The sequence below is a fragment of the Hyperolius riggenbachi genome, chromosome 3 (assembly GCF_040937935.1).
Source record: "Hyperolius riggenbachi isolate aHypRig1 chromosome 3, aHypRig1.pri, whole genome shotgun sequence".
Lineage (NCBI taxonomy): Eukaryota > Metazoa > Chordata > Amphibia > Anura > Hyperoliidae > Hyperolius > Hyperolius riggenbachi.
In genome coordinates this window covers 260,572,071-260,586,060 of record NC_090648.1, presented here as the reverse complement: position 1 = coordinate 260,586,060, position 13,990 = coordinate 260,572,071, and the positions used below count along the sequence as shown (strand labels likewise).

The 13,990-nt window shown below is 42.5% G+C and overlaps 1 protein-coding gene across 6 annotated transcripts in view; it reads left to right on the top strand.

The window, feature by feature from the left end:
• RELN (reelin) overlaps nucleotides 1–13,990 on the top strand; it is a 736,759-nt gene that overhangs the window by 545,391 nt on the left and 177,378 nt on the right. For all 6 annotated transcript variants that reach the window (XM_068276234.1, XM_068276231.1, XM_068276232.1 and 3 more), the window contains one exon: nucleotides 11,208–11,365. In XM_068276234.1, coding sequence (XP_068132335.1) covers nucleotides 11,208–11,365 — 158 coding nt within the window. The remainder of the gene's footprint in view (nucleotides 1–11,207; nucleotides 11,366–13,990) is intronic.

Below are 13,990 nucleotides of genomic sequence, written 5' to 3'. Positions count from 1 at the left end.
GGCTATACGGAAGCGCCGGTGGGATGTTAACCCCGCGATCGCCGCATACAAAGTGTATAATACACTTTGTAATGTTTACAAAGTGTATTATACAGGCTGCCTCCTGCCCTGGTGGTCCCAATGTCCGAGGGACCACCAGGGCAGGCTGCAGCCACCCTAGTCTGCACCCAAGCACACTGATCCCCCCCCCCCACCCCAGATCGCCCACAGCACCCCTCAGACCCCCCCCTGCCCACCCCCCAGACCCCTGTTTGCACCCAATCACCCCCCTAATCACCCATCAATCACTCCCTGTCACTATCTGTCAACGCTATTTTTTTTTATCTCCCCCCCCTGCCCACTGCCCCCCCCCCTGATCGCCCCTCACCCCTCAGATTTTCCCCAGACCCCCCCCCCAGACCCTCCCCCCTGTGTACTGTATGCATCTATCCCCCCTGATCACCTGTCAATCACCTGTCAATCACCCGTCAATCACCCCCTGTCACTGCCACCCATCAATCAGCCCCTAACCTGCCCCTTGCGGGCAATCTGATCACCCACCCACACCAATAGATCGCCCGCAGATCCGACATCAGATCACCACCCAAACGCAGTGTTTACATCTATTCTCTACCCTAAACACCCACTAATTACCCATCAATCACCCATCAATCACCCCCTATCACCACCTGTCACTGTTACCCATCAGATCAGACCCTAATCTGCCCCTTGCGGGCACCCAATCACCCGCCTACACGCTCAGATTTCCCTCAGACCCCCCCCCCTTATCAATTCGCCAGGGCATTATTTACATCTGTCCTTCCCTGTAATAACCCACTGATCACCTGTCAATCACCCATCAATCACCCCCTGTCACTGCCACCCATCAATCACCCCCTGTCACTGCCACCCATCAATCAGCCCCTAACCTGCCCCTTGCGGGCAATCTGATCACCCACCCACACCAATAGATCGCCCGCAGATCCGACATCAGATCACCACCCAAGCGCAGTGTTTACATCTATTGTCTCCTCTAAACACCCACTAATTACCCACTAATTACCCATCAATCACCCCCTATCACCACCTGTCACTGTTACCCATCAGATCAGACCATAATCTGCCCCTTGCGGGCACCCAATCACCCGCCTACACGCTCAGATTGCCCTCAGACCCCCCCCCCCTTATCAATTCACCAGTGCATTAGTTACATCTGTTCTTCCCTGTAATAACCCACTGATCACCTGTCAATCACCTGTCAATCACCCATCAATCACCCCCTGTCACTGCCACCCATCAATCACCCCCTGGCACTGCCACCCATCAATCACCCCCTGTCACTGCCACTCATCAATCAGCCCCTAACCTGCCCCTTGCGGGCAATCTGATCACCCACCCACACCAATAGTTCGCCCGCAGATCCGACGTCAGATCACCTCCCAAGGGCAGTGTTTATATCTGTTCTCTACCCTAAACACCCACTAATTACCCATCAATCACCCCCTGTCACTGCTACCTATCAGATTAGACCCCTATCTGCCCCTAGGGCACTCAATCACCCGCCCACACCCTCAGAATACCCTCAGGCCCCAGCCCTGATCACCTCGCCAGTGCATTGCTTGCATCTATTCCCCCCTCTAATCACACCTTGAGACACCCATCAATCACCTCCTGTCACCCCCTAGCACACCTACCAATCAGATCAGGCCCTAATTTGCCCCGTGTGGGCTCCTGATTACTCGGCCAAACCCTCAGATCCCCCTCAGACCCCCTTCCGATCAGCTCCCCAGTGCATTGATTGCATCTATTCTCCCCTCTAACCACCCCCTGAGACATCCATAAATCACCTCCTGTCACCCCCTTAGCACTCCTATCCATCAGATCAGACCCAATACAACCTGTCATCTAAAAGGCCACCCTGCATATGACCGGTTCCACAAAATTCGCCCCCTCATAGACCACCTGTCATCAAAATTTGCAGATGCTTATACCCCTGAACAGTCATTTTGAGACATTTGGTTTCCAGACTACTCACAGTTTTGGGCCCGTAAAATGCCAGGGTGGTATAGGAACCCCAGAAACGGACCCCATTTTAGAAAAAAGACACCCCAATGTATTCTGTTAGGTGTATGACGAGTTCATAGAAGATTTTATTTTTTGTCAAAAGTTAGCGGAAATTGATTTTTGTTTTTTTTTCACAAAGTGTCATTTTTCACTAACTTGTGACAAAAAATAAAATCTTCTATGAACTCGCCATACACCTAACTGAATACCTTGGGGTGTCTTCTTTCTAAAATGGGGTCACTTGTGGGGTTCCTATACTGCCCTGGCATTTTAGGGGCCCTAAACCGTGAGGAGTAGTCTAGAAAACAAATGCCTCAAAATGACCTGTGATTAGGACGTTGGGCCCCTTAGCGCACCTAGGCTGCAAAAAAGTGTCACACATGTAGTATCACCGTACTCAGGAGAAGTAGTATAATGTGTTTTGGGGTGTATTTTTACACATACCCATGCTGGGTGGGAGAAATCTCTTTGTAAATGGACAATTGTGTGTAAAAAAAATCAAACAATTGTCATTTACAGAGGTATTTCTCCAACCCAGCATGTGTATGTGTAAAAATACACCCCAAAACACATTATACTACATCTCCCGAGTACGGCGATACCACATGATTGGCACTTTTTTGCAGCCTAACTGCGCTAAGGGGCCCAAAGTCCAATGAGTACCTTTAGGATTTCACAGGTCATTTTTGTTTCAAGACTACTCCTCACGGTTTAGGGCCCCTAAAATGCCAGGGCAGTATAGGAACCCCACAAATGACCCCATTCTAGAAAGAAGACACCCAAACGTATTCCGTTAGGAGTATGGTGAGTTCATAGAAGATTTTATTTTTTGTCACAAGTTAGCGGAAAATGACACTTTGTGAAAAAAACAATTAAAATTAATTTCCGCTAACTTGTGACAAAAAAATAAAAACTTCTATGAACTCACCATACTCCTAACGGAATACTTTGGGGTGTCTTCTTTCTAAAATGGGGTCATTAGTGGGGTTCCTATACTGCCCTGGCATTTTAGGGGCCCTAAACCGTGAGGAGTAGTCTTGAAACAAAAATGACCTGTGAAATCCTAAAGGTACTCATTGGACTTTGGGCCCCTTAGCGCAGTTAGGCTGCAAAAAAGTGCCAATCATGTGGTATCGCCGTACTCGGGAGATGTAGTATAATGTGTTTTGGGGTGTATTTTTACACATACCCATGCTGGGTGGGAGAAATACCTCTGTAAATGACAATCTTTTGATTTTTGTACACACAATTGTTTATTTACAGAGTTATTTCTCCCACCCAGCATGGGTATGTGTAAAAATACACCCCAAAACACATTGTACTACTTCTCCCGAGTACGGCGATACCACATGTGTGGCACTTTTTTGCACCCTAACTGCGCTAAAGGGCCCAAAGTCCAATGAGTACCTTTAGGATTTCACAGGTCATTTTGAGAAATTTTGTTTCAAGACTACTCCTCACGGTTTAGGGCCCCTAAAATGCCAGGACAGTATAGGAACCCCACAAATGACTCCATTTTAGAAAGAAGACACCCCAAGGTATTCCGTTAGTAGTACGGTGAGTTCATAGAAGATTTTATTTTTTGTCACAAGTTAGCGGAAATTGATTTTTATTGGTTTTTTTCACAAAGTGTCATTTTCCGCTAACTTGTGACAAAAAATAAAATCTTCTATGAACTCACCGTACTACTAACGGAATACCTTGGGGTGTCTTCTTTCTAAAATGGGGTCATTTGTGGGGTTCCTATACTGTCCTGGCATTTTAGGGGCCCTAAACCGTGAGGAGTAGTCTTGAAACGAAATTTATCAAAATGACCTGTGAAATCCTAAAGGTACTCATTGGACTTTGGGCCCTTTAGCGCAGTTAGGGTGCAAAAAAGTGCCACACATGTGGTATCGCCGTACTCGGGAGAAGTAGTACAATGTGTTTTGGGGTGTATTTTTACACATACCCATGCTGAGTGGGAGAAAGATCTCTGTAAATGGACATTTGTGTGTAAAAAAAATTAACAAATTGTCATTTACAGAGATATTTCTCCCACCCAGCATGGGTATGTTTAAAAATACACCCCAAAACACATTATACTACTTCTCCTGAGTACGGCACTACCACATGTGTGGCACTTTTTTGCAGCCTAACAGCGCTAAGGGGTCCAAAGTCCAATGAGCACCTTTAGGCTTTACAGGGGTGCTTACAATTTAGCACCCCCCAAAATGTCAGGACAGTAAACACACCCCACAAATGACCCCATTTTGGAAAGTAGACCCTTCAAGGTATTCAGAGAGGGGCATGGTGAGTCCGTGGCAGATTTCATTTTTTTTTGTCGCAAGTTAGAAGAAATGGAAACTTTTTTTTTTTTTTTTGGCACAAAGTGTCATTTTCCGCTTACTTGTGGCAAAAAATAATATCTTCTATGAACTCACTATGCCTCTGAGTGAATACTTTGGGATGTCTTCTTTCCAAAATGGGGTCATTTGGGGGGTATTTATACTATCCTGGAATTCTAGCCCCTCATGAAACATGACAGGGGGTCAGAAAAGTCATTGATGCTTGAAAATGGGAAAATTCACTTTTTGCACCATAGTTTGTAAATGCTATAACTTTTACCCAAACCAATAAATATACACTGAATGGGTTTTTTTTTATCCAAAACATGTTTGTCCACATTTTTTGCGCTGCATGTATACAGAAATTTTACTTTATTTGAAAAATGTCAGCACAGAAAGTTAAAAAAATCATTTTTTTGCCAAAATTCATGTCTTTTTTGATGAATATAATAAAAAGTAAAAATCGCAGGAACAATCAAATAGCACCAAAAGAAAGCTTTATTAGTGACAAGAAAAGGAGCCAAAATTCATTTAGGTGGTAGGTTGTATGAGCGAGCAATAAACCGTGAAAGCTGCAGTGGTCTGAATGGAAAAAAAGTGGCCAGTCCTTAAGGGGTAGAAAGCCTTAGGTCCTCAAGTGGTTAAAGGGAACTGACTTATATTCACGTCATGTGGCTTTCAAGAGCCACTTACAATGACGTGAATGTACTGTAGGTAGGATACGAAGTGGTTAAGTGATAAAGATGCTAATCCTGCATTCAAAACTTTCAAAACTTTTTCTTCTGTTATGGTTTGGAGTTATCATCTACCTTAGGAGCACTGGCCCTTTAATAGCCATTGCCATTCAGTTGCTTGCTGGTGGTTCTTTTTATCTATAATATATTCCTCTTCTTCCCTTTATTTGCCTGCCTGGCTGCCTAGCTGAAACATGATCCTCTGCTCACTTGTGTTGACAAGCAAGGCTGAGATGACTCAGCGATTGGAGGAGAAAAAAAAAAGTTAATGGAAGAAATTACATCAGTATTTAGCCTCAAACTGTGGGCAAAAGACATGGTTCCCACCAGGAACAGAATTCTTTTAATTTACTATATAAAATTCACTGAAATCAAAACGTGGACAGTACAGTGTGTTACGTAAGTAGATAAAGTATTTATCTACTTATATATGTGGTTTTTTTCCCCTGTCATAGGGTGGCTAATCCTCCTGCTTTAAATTAGACAATGAACTCTAGTCTCTAGCAATGCTTAGTTACTAAGATAAGGACTTAAACACACCCCTTGCTTTTAGAGTCATGATACTCAGTCTGGTGGCTGTAATGATTTGTCTGTAATCTGTCCACACAGGAGCAGCTTCCTTGCAAGTAAGGATTAAAGCATGACAGCAAACTAGCCAAGTAAATGTGTAGGTGCCTTTTCTTCAATAGTAGCACCATCATTTGGACAATCTGCTCTGCTCAAAAACCTCTTGAGTTCTGTCTGTGATGTTTCCATTTGGTTCCTATCATTGCTGAACTAGTTAGCCTTAATTTTATCACCTGAGTTAGGCAAAAAATATCTAAAGCTCGCCATACACACATTAATTTTGATCATCCAAATGGTCTCCACCAGCCAGCTATTGTGCCCCCTTTGACTCCCCAAAACATAAGATGGAGCCGCCACTTTGCTTGGGACTGTACAAATACGTTTATCTCATCATGTCACAAGTCAGTTCAGGTTCTCCTTGTTTTCCTGTGAATTATTCCATGTACAGTAGTTAAGGGAAAAAGTCTCCTTTCTATAAAAGGTAGTATTGTGATTTCACATGAGCAACCTTTACAGAACTGTCACGCTTTACCATTTGCCAATAAATGATTCTGATCTGTCATAATAGCATATATCAGTTATTAGGGTTGGAAATCACTGACTGATGCATGAATATGAAAAAGTATGTCAGTGAGCTGCCACTGGTGATTAGGGTCAAGGTGCAATAAGGTTATGAGTACAGCATAAGCTTTCCTGGCTAGGATTCAAAAATAACATATTTTTTAGCCTGGTAATAATCACTTCTGGGAGTTCAAGCTAGTTGTCCTTTCCCAGATACTGTGTACTTGGACCGACATGTTTCCAGATGGCAAGAAAGCCCTGCACAGCAAGGACATACTGTTTAAATCCCCTCTCTTTTCGCTGGAAAACAGAGCAAGTGATTGGCGTGTACAATTCATCTCAGCTTGCCATTACTAGCAGCACTCCTCAGCAGCTTGTTTACAGAGTCATATGCTGAAAGTCACAGCAGCCATTAAGAAGTAGTAAATGTGGCAGTGTGACAGTTGATGTTGATGGCGCTAAACAAACGAGATGAAATGAAAATAAATTATGCCTCGAACCTCCACACACAATCCTTTTATTAGCATATTTCACTGTTGGAAGGAGGATTAGGAATAAAAAGTGAAGTACACACATCATTAATAAAATGCCTGACACCTGACAAGGGTATGAATTATTCTGTGTACAAACATCACCATCGTAAGGCTAAATTGCATCTTAGAGTGAGTATTCTGTATGTATTCAGCTGGCCAGAGTTGGTAATGCTACGCATTCCTGTACCTAACATCTAATTACGGTGCTCTGAATAATAGGGGGCTGCTAGCGGAATAATAAACATCAGAAGAAAACAACCATAATCTATACTGAGATAGCTGGATGTGTGTACATATTTATTACAGATGACTAACAATTCAATCTGGTGTCAATCTAAATTTGTAGCGTCACAAAATACGTTTTTTTTATCTCAGTGTATACAGTTGTGTAATCACTAAATAATAATCAGATGCATTTTAAGTACCCGGTTGTTGTTTTTTCAGTTTCATGTGTTCCCATATATATGTTGCCCAGAAACTAGGACTGGAAGAGCTACAGTGTGAGATAATGAAACTCTGTTGCATTGTGTTGTTGGTTCAACATTCCGAGTATGGTTATAATATAGTGTTGGTTCAGTTAGAGGACTGGTGAAATGGCTATGACTAGGCAGTATTGCTAAACAAAGGTTTCTCTTCTTTCTCTGAGGGCACGCAGCTATGTGTGCTGGTTATATTGTGGACCTAGGCTGTGTCCTCCCAGTATTAGGGCTGGTGCACTGCACACCAAGAGCGCTTTTGAGCGCTTTTAAAAACTTAAAAGTTCTTGGCTAATGTATTTGAATGGATGGATCACACCAGAGCGATGTGATTTTCTTCCAAACGCAAACCCGGGTCCTGCAGCATTTCTGCTGATTTCTGAGGCGATTCAGCCTCAATGTTAAGTATAGGAAAGTGGAAAATCGTTCTGAAAAGGGCTAGATCAGAGCGATTTTCCAAGCGTTTTTGTTACAGAAGCTGTTCAGTTACAGCTCTACTGTAACAAAAAAATAAAAACCTCTACACCAAAACACTCCAAAAATCACTATGCATGATTAGAAAATCGCTAGGCACATGCCTAGAATCGCCATGGAAAATCACTTCAAAAAGCGCTAAGTGTTTGCGATTACGCTAGCGCTTTTTGGTGTGCACTGGCCCTTAATTAGAAAAAGTTACAAAACCTTTTGCAGTTTGGATATAGGTCAGGTTCTTCTGGTTTGTAACATAATGGTTACACCACTCTATTGAATAAAAGTTTGCTTTATTCTGGATACCATATAATTGTAAGGACTTTCGGTTGCTTTGTTTTTAGCTCTGTATTTCTAAAGTAAAATCAAGCTATTGGCATATTTTAAAGCCATGCAGGTGCCTGATAGGACTGTTGATTATATTTCTACTGTTTGGCAAAGTGGATACGATATGATATGCTGGAGAGTCTATAAGGGGTCTGGTCTGTAATTTGTAAAAAAAGCTAAGCAGTCCCGTTGCAGATATAATTAAGGTTATTTGCCAAAGTCACAGTAAACAGCAATCTATCCAAATGCAACTGAGGCTGGACATTTAAATATGCTACTGCCGCAGCTATTCATATCATTTAGTGGTGGGAACAAAGTGAGTGAGGATGTTTGGGGGATGAGTCTTCAGTGGTGAGGATGTATGATTGATTATGAATTTACTTCAATAACATATTTACTTTCATTAAAATGCTTTTTCATGGTGTGTTTTATACTGTCATCTTTACCTTTATGTGTGAATAAGTAAAGAGTATGAAATTAAGTTCTTTACTAATAACCTGGGTAGGGATGGCTATCTGGTTGCCTTATCATGGAGGTAACTAAATAGCAGATAAACCCCTCCATGATACTACCCCATGGCTTCTTGGTGGGTTGTGAGTAAGAGGCCTTTGTCCTTCAACATTTACACAAGTATGTTTTGCAAGGGCAAGTATTGCCCACGCTCCCTAGCAATCTTTTACCCCCACTGTTGAAAGAATGAAATTAATGCGGCCTGATTGACTTGACAGTGAGGGACCTCATACTTACTGACCTCCTTACCATCTGGCCTTTAGCCTGCTTATCTGGGTCAATGCTTAAAAGAAAAATGATAGAAAAAGATCTCACAATGCACCAGACATATTGAGTAGCAAATTATTCCATCTTTATTAATCCAATATATTTCAAATACATAAAAAACAAGAACCCACAATGGGGAAACCACAAACAAGGGAAACAAACAGAATAAAAGTCCCCCAAGAATACATGGTGACAGGTGGCTGCATGGGTGGATATTTTTCATAGTAATTTAATGCTTATCTGGGTCAGGGGTTAGTTAGCATCTCTGGGTTTGGATTTTTTTTTTTCAAATTTCATATTTCAAACACTGTGAATAAGTTTGTGCATTCACATCAGGTTTTGCATGGCATGGCTGGTGTACATTGTGCTGCAGTAAATTATGTAGCTGGAATGCTGTTATGCAGTGCTAAGCTTGCTGATGTGCAGTGAAGCTTGCACACTTGCACAAATAACTGATCATTTCAGTGGGGCTGATCAAAACTTCTGGTGGGCAAAGAGCTACCGTAGTCTGCAGTTCTATGCATTTGATGGCTTCCTGACCGGCAATCATGATCAAATAATGATGGATTATTTAGTGTGATCCAGACTTTGTAAATCAGCCGCACTGAATATTTGGTATGAAAATGTACAGTATAGATGAGGTTTTTTTCTTGGTAAACACAAGACTCTATAACAAGTTTATCCATTCAAGAATATGTTGGGTTGTGGTGGCACATCATTGTAAAGATGTGTTTTAGATCTGTGAGTGTACTGCTGAATAACTGGAGTAAGTGGTTATAGACACTGCGTCAGGAAAAGAGATGAAAGTAGAGAGTTTTCAGTCAATTCAGGTTGGAAACAAGTGCTGAAGACAAAGCACAGTGATAGTATAGGAATAGAGCAGAAGAAAATGGTAACCAAGTCCGGTTAAGTGGCATATACTGTATTTTTTGGACTATAAGATGCTTCTGGCCATAAGACGCACCTAGGTTTAGAGGACAAAAACCAGAGGGGAAAAAATATATAGTAAACCTGGTGCATCCATGGTGAAGGGGCATCTTGTGGATTATGCCCCATTTGTACCTCATGCCCCCCTTGTACATATTGTGTCTCTCTGTGTCCCCCTTGTGCCTCCTGTGTCTCCCATGTGTCTGCCTCTGTCCACTTGTGTCCTTCTCTATCCCCTTTGTGTCTCCATTGTGTCCTCCTCTATGTCCCTTTGTGTCTCTCTGTGTCCTAGGTTTGTCCCCCTGTGTCCTCCTCTTCATGGGCACAGTACAGGGAGTCCCCAACATTGCGGCGGGTTGGAGATTCGTATTGGCAGGCATTCACAAGTCAGGAACTCCCTGCATTTGGACTATAAGACACAGTGACTATTTTCCCCACTTTTGGGGGAGAAAAAGTGAGTCTTATAGTCCAAAAAATACAGTAAGTAAATGTAAATAAATGTAAATACGTATATAGAAGTAAACTGCGACTTACTACCTACTACTTACTTATGTGATACAACACGCATAGTGTGAACTCTCCGCATGCTTCTCAATATGAAACAAGGTGGTGCTTTTCATTACAACTCTATATGTTTTTGTTTGCATTTTGCTTGTGTTCAATAATATTATGATGTAGGCATTTTTGAAAAAAAAAGTGCATACAACATAGATTAAAAAAATGCAATGACAGCTGTAGTGTGTAAGAGTTCATAGAATTCTAAAAAACATTTCTTATATCTTGCTATGCATGTGCTTGGAAAAACAAAATGCAAAACATGCCTAATACTCTGCTGTTGTACAGGTTGGGCAAATTAACACAAGAGAGTGAGTATGATTCAGCTGACAAAAAAAAAATATACTGTACAGTAATTTTCTGTGCAGACAGTACATGTGGCATTAACTGTACAACAGATGAGCGCAGAAAAGCCTGAATTATGCATTATTCATTTGATAGAAAAGCAAATATCATGGAGGGAGATACAGAGGGACTGCTTTCTTAGCTGAAAAACAAATGTGTGTGGTATCAGCGCTTTGCACAGTCACCGGCAGTTGTCTTCATTTGAGAGGTCCCTTGGATTTCTTTGGTGGCTGTGGGTCCTTTTACACTTGATCAGTTTCTCTCAGTTATAACTTAAATGACAACTGATTTTCAAAGTAATGCCCATGTTTTCCTATGGCACAGTTCCCACTATACGTGTTTTAACTGAATCCTTTTTCATAATGCACTGCTATGGAAAATAAAAAAACGCAACACATACTAATACATACCAACGCAATAAGTGTAAAAAGACCCTGGCTTTTTGTGATATGGATAATTCATCAACATTCAGCAAAGTATGAATATTGCCATTATCTTAGCTAAATATGTGAATTGTTTGTGTTTTATACATATGCACAAATACTTCTATCTTGTATTTCATTTTAGTAAGACCAGATTTCGCTGGATTCAGGAAAGCAGCTCACAGAAGAATGTTCCTGCTTTTGGCTTGGATGGGGTGTACATATCTGAGCCTTGCGCCAGTTACTGTGATGGCAATGGGGACTGTGTTTCTGGAGTTTGTTTCTGTGACAAAGGATTCACTGGTAAGCATGTTATTATTTTATGCTGAAGCACTGGGATGAGTTTGCAGAGGTTCAGCTGAAGTACAGTAGAAAATACTTAAAGGATACCCGAAGTGACATGCTGAGATAGACATGTGTATGTACAGTGCCTAGCACACAAATAACTATGCTGTGTTCCTTTTTTTCTTTCTTTGCCTGAAAGAGTTAAATATCAGGTATGTAAGTGGCTAACTCAGTCCTGGCTCAGACAGGAAGTGACTACAGTGTGACCCTCACTGATAAGAAATTTCAAATATAAAACACTTTTCTAGCAGAAAATGGCTTCTGAGAGCAAGAAAGAGATAAAAAAGGGGAATTTCTTCGCATGGTAGAAATTGAAACGCGTTCGCAAAAGCAATTGCAATCGCAACCGCATTTCATAGTGAAAAAGAGCCCAGCTTACAGCTTACACAGCACACTTTTATGTATTTCTTTCTAAATTTTTTTCTTCAAAGTATTCTCTGTAATTTTTCCAGATGCACATATGCATTCTAGTCAGCAGCCAAGATAGGTCTACTCTTCTATTAACAAGCCTATGTAGAGATTGCTCCTAAGTTTTGAGGCTGATAGTCCTATACTTGGTACTTGACGACTGCTCAACGCCAATTGGCGTGAGCAGTGCAGCATCCTCAGGACCACTCAACGCCAGTTGGCTTGAAGTGCTAGGGGCGGGGAGTGCAGGAGATCGTGCGCGCATCTCTGCATAAATGACGGAGCTCCACTCTACCATAAGTCTCCCAGCGGCGATCACCGCTAGGAGACTGTTACACGGCAAAACCGCCGTCTATTTACTATGTACAGCACTGCGATCTACGGCAGCACTGTACGGAGGACAGCCATGTGACACGGCTATCCCCCTTGGAGGCACTACATCGATCCGCTGTCATAGGCTTAAGCCTGTGACAGCCGATCGTGCTGATTGGCTGGCGGGGGGAGGGAGGAGGGATTACAAAAATAATAAAAAAAATAATGTTTTTTATTTAAAAAAATACAATAAATATTTATTAAAAAAATATAAACATCCTGGGAGAGATCATTGCCCACCAACAGAAAGTTCTGTTGGTTTGTCATAAAAAGGGGGGGGGGGGATCACTTGTGTACTGAGTTCTACGGCCCTAAAACTGCAGTGGCCCACTTTGTAAAAAATGGCCTGGTCATTAGGGGGGTTTAACACCGCGATCCTTAAGAGGTTAGCACACATATTACTGAATCAGTGACAATTCTTGACAAAATTCAATTCCCAAACTGACTCAAGTAGATCAGACAAAACAATGTAGCAAGCTACTCAATTACGTTTTTCATTTTTATGGGAGGGGCACAGAGGCTGGAGCACTCAGCAAGTGCCCAATAAAGAAGATTAGCTTAAAGGGAACCTGAGGTGAAAGGGAGATGGATATTCAGACTGCCATATTTATTTCCTTTTAAACAATACCAGTTGCCTGGCAGTCCTCCTGATCCTGTGTCTCTCTCACTTTTAGCCATAGACCCTGAACAAGCATGCAGCAGATCAGGTACTCTGACTCTGAGTCAGGCTTTACTGGATTAGCCAATAGCCATGTGCTTGTCCCAGGTTTTTGAGTCAGACACTGCTTATGCCATTAGATCAACAGGGCTGCCGGGCAGTGGTATTGTTTACAAGGAAATAAATATGGAAGCCTCTCACCTCGGGTTCTCTTTAAAGGACTTACGAGGCCAAAATCACTAAAAAAGTAAAGTACCTGCATGATGTTTAAATGCACGGAGGACGCCGTCCACGCCCTCCGTGCAGTTCCGCCGGGTCCCCTTCGTGAAATCGCCCCCCCCCCCCCCGTGCCGATCGCGACCCCACAGGCCGGGTCGGGCTCTCCTGCCACTCCTAATATGGCCACCGGCTGCTCAGCTCTAGGGCCTCCCCCTCCGATCCACGCTACAGTGCATTTAAATATCATGCATGTAACTTGACTTTTTTAGTGATTTTGGCCTCGTAAGTCCTTTAAGGCAAGAAGGCAAGTCAGCAAATATACCTGCTTCTAGTTCTGATAAAATAATACACACACACACATATATATCTCAACTGCGGAGATTTTCAAATATATAAGATAGTCAATGGAACAACATTAAGGGCCCGATTCAATCCACTTTTTCTTGCGCACGTTTTCTCCTTGAAGATCATTTTCATCTTCTGTTTAGAGATGTCCCGAACAGTTCGCCGGCGAACGGTTCCTGGTGAACTTCCCTGGTTTGCGTTCGCGGAGAACCGTAAACTATTCCGGAAGTTCGATTTGCCCCTGTAGTGCATCATTAGGGTCAGCTTTGACCCTCTACATCACAGTCAGCAGGCACATTGTAGCCAATCTGGCTACACTCCCTCCTGGAGGCCCTCCCCCCCTTATAAAAGGCAGGCAGCGTCAGGCATTGGACTCACTCGTGTGCCTGCAGTAATTAGAGTAGGGAGAGCTGCTGCAGACTCTCATAGAGAAAGCTTAGTTAGGCTCTTGTAGGCTTGTTAGCGTGCTCATTGCTGATTCTTATTGCTAAAAAAGCGCCCCTCAACAGCTCTTTTGAGGGCTTATCTTGTTCTTGTGATCTATTTTTTTTTGTGTGTGTCCCACAGACACTTGTGTTGCA